General features: G+C 33.8%; 1 protein-coding gene across 1 annotated transcript in view; it reads right to left on the reverse strand.

Moving 5' to 3' along the window:
* Positions 1–606: 606 nt before the first annotated feature.
* Positions 607–6210, reverse strand: part of LOC106469316 (semaphorin-2A-like) — a 36127-nt gene continuing 30523 nt past the window's right edge. The window contains exons 9-13 of the mRNA XM_022397809.1: positions 4810–5091; positions 4392–4521; positions 2910–3250; positions 1892–2016; positions 607–804 (exon numbers count right to left, since the gene is read on the reverse strand). Coding sequence (XP_022253517.1) covers positions 607–804; positions 1892–2016; positions 2910–3250; positions 4392–4521; positions 4810–5091 — 1076 coding nt within the window. The remainder of the gene's footprint in view (positions 805–1891; positions 2017–2909; positions 3251–4391; positions 4522–4809; positions 5092–6210) is intronic.

A 6210-nucleotide genomic window follows, 5' to 3' on the forward strand; every position in this document is an offset into this window, starting at 1 on the left:
TCCATGGAGTGAGACACTGACACACCAGAATTAATTTTTTTCAATGGTAATTATAGCATCCACCTTTTAAAATTTCTTGAATAACTGATTTCACAATTAGTCCTTTGTAAGTGACTCAGCTGACCTTTAATCTTGTATATCAACAGAACAGCAAAAAGGGTTAAATTAAATGTTTTAGTTTCATGAAATAAGAAGGTGATGGTATAGAAAGAAGAAAAATAATTCAACATTATAATATCAGATTAACATTAGAAAAAATACCTACATTGAACAAAAGCAGAAATAACATTTTATGCTATGCATTTAGAAGACAAAGTAAAAAATCAAAACCTAAACCTCCCCCAGATTTTTATCATTTATCTACCAAAGAAAATCTTAGAAGTCTCTGTACACATCTTTTGAAAGATGGTAAATGGAATAGCACAGTCTAGTAGAAATACAAATAAAACAAGTAGTAACAGTTTCGTCTGACTGAGTTAATGTAACGGTGATTCAAGAGCTAATAAAATCAGCACCAAAACTGTGCTTTCCACTAAATAATTCAAAATTACTCATAAACAATATATTTTTTTTAAATTATAATAATTAATCAAAAACATTATATTGTTATTTTTTCATTCTAGACCTACTCGAGATATAACACTGTACACACCCTCGATTGTATGGCCGGCATTCGCCATGCTCCTTGTCCCATCCACAATAGGGGTCCTGTGTGCATCGCAGGCATGTTCTATATCGCCTCTTACACATTACTAAATCAAATTGTCGAATCGTTGACTTTGAAGCCACGTAGATTGACTTATGCTGAAAAAGAAGACATTATAGTAACGTTTCTCATTTTGTTTACAGTACCTCAGATTAATAGAATTTCACCAATACACACTTGTAAGTTACGCCAAATAATAGTTGTTGTTTTTTTTCAAGAATTACTACAGTTAATTTTTTGTTTAACAGAACAAAAAATGCTTGTTACTCTCACCATTACTTCTTGCTATTTTCGTAATACAGAGGGTTAAGTAAATTTTATTTCAATGATGTCTTTATGTAAATGCAATGATATGATACAAGTCGCAGTCCCATGGGCAGCACATTTAGTGTTTATACATTTGGTTTCGACCATCTGATACCACCACAAGTAAGTTAATAAATATATTTGATTTCTGCGAGAATTATTAACTACTTAACAGTGTATTACCACCACAAGTAAATACATGTTTGATTTCTGGGAAATTAACAACTGTTTGACAGTGCAATACCACTACATTACACTTACGACTTTTAAAGTTTTAAGACTTTCTGAAAAGATATTTCTATAGTGAATATATTAAACAATATACAGCCAAAGCACAGCTTTCTAAGAAGAAAAAATTCAAATAATCAGTGTTCTTCATTGAAGTGAAAATAATTTTATGGCAGAAAATTTAAAACAGCAACAGGCTCTGAACCCCATCCAGAATGAAAGTTATGACTGTGAAAGAGAATCCTCCGACCCAAAAATGTTATTGTGATGAAACTTGAAATATCTCCTGATACTAATGCAACAATTACAAACATTTAAAATTGTTAAAGGTCACAAGCTTGTGGTCACTCCTTGAAATCAAAGACCATTTTCATGAAAGTGATATCACCACAATCCCATTTGATCATATACTTGTTAATCGCCCCAGTGCACATAGTCTTGGAAGTAGCATCAAGGTATAGTGGATGACATGAAAGATTTCTCCAGAATGTGGTCTGAGATTTACCTTACTATCCTTCACAAATTTGTTATAATATAAATTACAATGTTGGTCAATAGTGCATCATCTTGGCCATCAAGCTGAGTGTAACCAATGACAGTGTAGGACGTGGAACATTATTATAATGTGTAATTAACTTCGTGAGAACTTACTTTGCTAGAGATTTCCATGTTTCGCACAGGTTCAGGTGTGGTGGCTTCAAACACGTCTACAAGGTTAGAGTGTGCTTCTCCTGTCCCATCATACCACTCCACTGTCTTGAAGACCTGTCCTCTTACTGAAAAGAAAATAACAGCAACAAAACATGTTTGAAAATCAGCTATTTCCTTTATTAAGAATAATTAGTATTTTCCTTCATTAAAACAAACTGTTTCAGGGTTAAAGATCAAGTTATCCAATACTTATTCCCATGACAGTGACAGTTCTAGCCATAAGAAGGAATTTTTTGGACACACACACACTAAAACTCTTGTTGAAAAGTCATTTCCATTCACATACTAACACAACTGTATCTTTCTAAAATCTTGTATACCATGTGTACACTGCATTTAGCAACCAATCAGCATTCAACTACCACACGTGCCTGACGGAGAAGTGTCTTGCTGTTACAACTTTTAAAAGTCCATCCATTACTGAGTGGTGTTTTTTTATTGCTTTCATTGACAGCACATATTGAAACGAGTATAATACTAAAACAGGCAAAAGTCAAAGTTCTGATGAAAAAAAATTTCCTTACGATTTAGAGGCACCTTGAACTACTTGGGGTTCTAAGCAGTTGCTAAATTTGATTAGGCATGGCACCATTACTGTCTCACAATGGGACTGGAAGTTTTCCATGCCCTCTAAAGGAACCAGAATATATGTGGGGACGTACCAACCGTGTTCCACCATGACTATTCAGATTCCTGCCCTTACAGCTGTTTGAAACGTGTACCATTGACACATTGTCATGTTCTTGTGAGGTTAATAACATTTCAACCAATTATTGTACCAATAGAAAAAAAGAGGCAACATTTAGAAATATCATGGCAGTGCATGACGTCACTATGTACAAGGTTTAAAATGTTTAGTAGTTATTAGCTATCAAAGAGTTTTATTATGATATGTTATTACTTGGAATCACCTTTCAGTTTTCTTTCATGAAATAACATACTGAATAATCTGACATACCACTGCCTGCATAATAAACAATGTAGGAAACCCCATCAACCTCCATTTTATCTACAACCAAATGGGTTAAGATTACATCCCGTTTGTAAAACACAGGTTTGCCATTTTCCTGGGTAATGGCAGAGTCCATAAGAGGATGTCCACGAATAAAGTTGAGCACAGAATCAGGTAAAGTCTGGGTATTGTTAACGCACTGCCCGGGTCGAGGCTCTGGAACCTTTACGCTGATTACAGGCAGCCACGCCGAAGAGGAAGTGACCTGTTCCTTGAACTTTCCATTAAAGACTTCCTGGATGGACTCCAGACTGAAGCTACAGATCGCTGATCCCATTAGTCCATTCCTGAAATAATAATTTTAATATAGACTATGTAAGGATTTTATTGTTTCAGTACCCACTTAAGTTAAAAGATCGTACATGAATCATTTAAACTGAAATGGCTAATGATTTTTATTTAAATATATTACATCTGTTACAAAAGGATGTTTGAAACATTCCAATTAACAACCGTAACACATTTGAACAGCATCTGGTAAGTTTAGTAATAAATTATTCCTGTTTGGGGGTTCAAAATCATAAAGAAATTTGCAGGTTTATTTGAAGATGTGGTCCAATTCACTAGTTTTTTTCACCAAAACTGTCTCCTCATCGTGCAGCACATGTGATTTTTGTGGAAAAACTCAATAAATACAAACTTACAATTTTCACAGATGTTTGATAGGGCCTTTGTCACATCTTGCAAGTATCTGTTTTGTGAAAATATTTAATGACCAGCAAGTCATAGAAAGTGATTGAAGAAAACAATTTTATCACAACACAGAGATAAGGTTTGTACTGACTAATGTAATAAAGTGGTTATGAGGGTGAAACTTATATCTCAATTTTAGTGACTTAAAAACGTGACTACAGAGGTAACTTGAGATATATATATCAAGTAAATTTAATTACTTAAAATCCTTGCTAGAGAGAGAGAACCAAGTAAGTTTAATAGCTATAACGAATTAATGCTAATCAAGTTTTCTTAAAAGTGAAAAGATTGGAAGCAAAAAGGAACAAAGTTAGTCCAAAAATTATATAAGAAAAATTTATAAAAGATTCTTAACACGTTATGGTACCACTAACATACCTTTCGCCATCTCTGAACATTACGCTTGTTCTTTATATACTTAGAACACATTATAAACATTACTATATTAAAAGATCATAATAAGGTTAGTTTAAACTGATCTAAAAAAATATCATCCAAAAGCTATCCAAGTTATTCAGTCAATCCCACAATACAAACACTCAGGAAATGAAAAGTAATCTTTAATATAAAAATATGAAAATTGTAACTACCATGTAATGTGTCAATACGTAAACATTTCGAACCTTCTACTGCTGAGAAAAAATCACTGCTAAGTTCCTGTGTTCTGAGACACTTTGAGAAAAAGTGATTTTACTGGAAAATCTGGGGCAAAACAATAACTTAGAAATCCAAAACCTGAAATGATATAAACATACGTTCTGCTTACGCTGCCAGGTACTCATGGCCAGTTTATATTTCTCAAACTCTCGACACCAGTATGAGTAGATCTGTTTATATTCCATTTCCGTGGGAGGGTTACACGTTCCTGAAATTCAACGATATTTTACAAGATTATCGCAAAACTGCAAGAGAAAATATTCATTCATGTTTTTCCTGTTAAATAATTACTACTGGTATGAAAAACATTAGCTAACATGGTAGAAAACAATTATTATTAAGTGAAAAACCGAAGAAAACTACATCTGTATACGTTTCATGGCCAGTATATTCGATTAGTTTAAGTTCAAATAAATGAGATGGCAGTATCCAAAGGTAAAGAATTATTTGATTGTTGTAATAACACTAATAACGATAAATGTGAGCGACAACTTACTCGAATCCACTGTAACATCATAACTGCACAGAGTGTGTGGTCCGACTTTACACTCGTAACGTCCATTATCTTTATGGGTCACGGACAGGACAACCAGTCCGTAGTCCGAGGTGACGACGTATTTGTCCTGCTGGTGGTGCATTATGACCTTCCCTTTGTCTTGACTGTAGTGCACCCACTGTATAGTAGCAAGCTCTAATGTCTTCATCTCCTCTATGTGTACTGCACATGAAAGATGCAAGCTCTGGCCCCAGTAGACTTTAAGTACCTTTTTCTTTTCACCTTCATATTAAATGAAATAGCAATATTTTGTTTATCGAAGTAAACGGCTTCTTTTCAGTTACGGGTTACGTAGTTTTAGGTGGCTTGCTTTTTTTTTTATGACAAGGAAGCTACTTTTAGAAAATAAAGTTTGGAGACGGCTTGAATTGGTAATGAAAGAAGTTTTATTAAAAGTAACAAATGTACAAAGTTTCAACAAGCTTTTGTCATCTTAAAGTACGGGTGGTTTACATAGACACAGGAATATATATATAAAGTATGGGACAGAGAGGTCACATCAACAAAGATTGCTTATGTGACCTTTTCGTTCCATACCAGGGGTGAAATTCTCAAAAACAAAGTAGAGGTACTCAGCTGGGTAAAGTGGACCTGTTTTTGAAAAAGGAAAAGAAAAGAAAAAATCTATGCATAAATAATCATAACAACGACAAAGCAGTTTCAATAAGTCCCGGTACTAGTACCGCCTTAAAAAATAAGTTCTGGTACCCAGTAGCAGCAGAATTTTACCTCTGTTCCATAAAATATATATATATATATTCCTGTGTTTATGTAAACTACTTGTATCTGATGACAATACAAGATTATCAAATTTTGTACATTTATTACTTGTGATAAAGTTTCTTTCAAGCCACCTTATAGCCTGTTCCAGTTCCATTAAGATCTAGTGGGTAGAGGTTGGCCCTGTGGTAGAGGTTGGGACTTCAGAACAGCTGAAATCCTTGCTAAATTATAAAATATTTCCTGATCTTTAAACTCTAGGTGCATACATTAGAAGAATGACAGTCAGTTATTTAGCATGGATGGCAGAATGATGCTGACTGACTGTCAATTACTTAGAATGATGCAGACTGGCTGCCTTCTCTGGCTGTCACTAGTTCAAAACGACAGGAGATACATAAATACAGATGAGTCTCGAGTTCTTAATGTAAAAGTGTCTATAGAGTGTCTAAAAATATAGAACCAAACATTTCAGTTCTCATTAATTCTAATAATTATATAATCAAGGTCTAACATTATCATTTTATGAAGTTATTTCTAAGATTATTAAAAAATAAGAAGTTATTCTACTAAAGGAACCTTATGAACACAATGTTTAGATAAGGCACATTTAAAGCAAAG

This window comes from Limulus polyphemus, unplaced genomic scaffold (genome assembly GCF_000517525.1).
Source record: "Limulus polyphemus unplaced genomic scaffold, Limulus_polyphemus-2.1.2 Scaffold3421, whole genome shotgun sequence".
Lineage (NCBI taxonomy): Eukaryota > Metazoa > Arthropoda > Merostomata > Xiphosura > Limulidae > Limulus > Limulus polyphemus.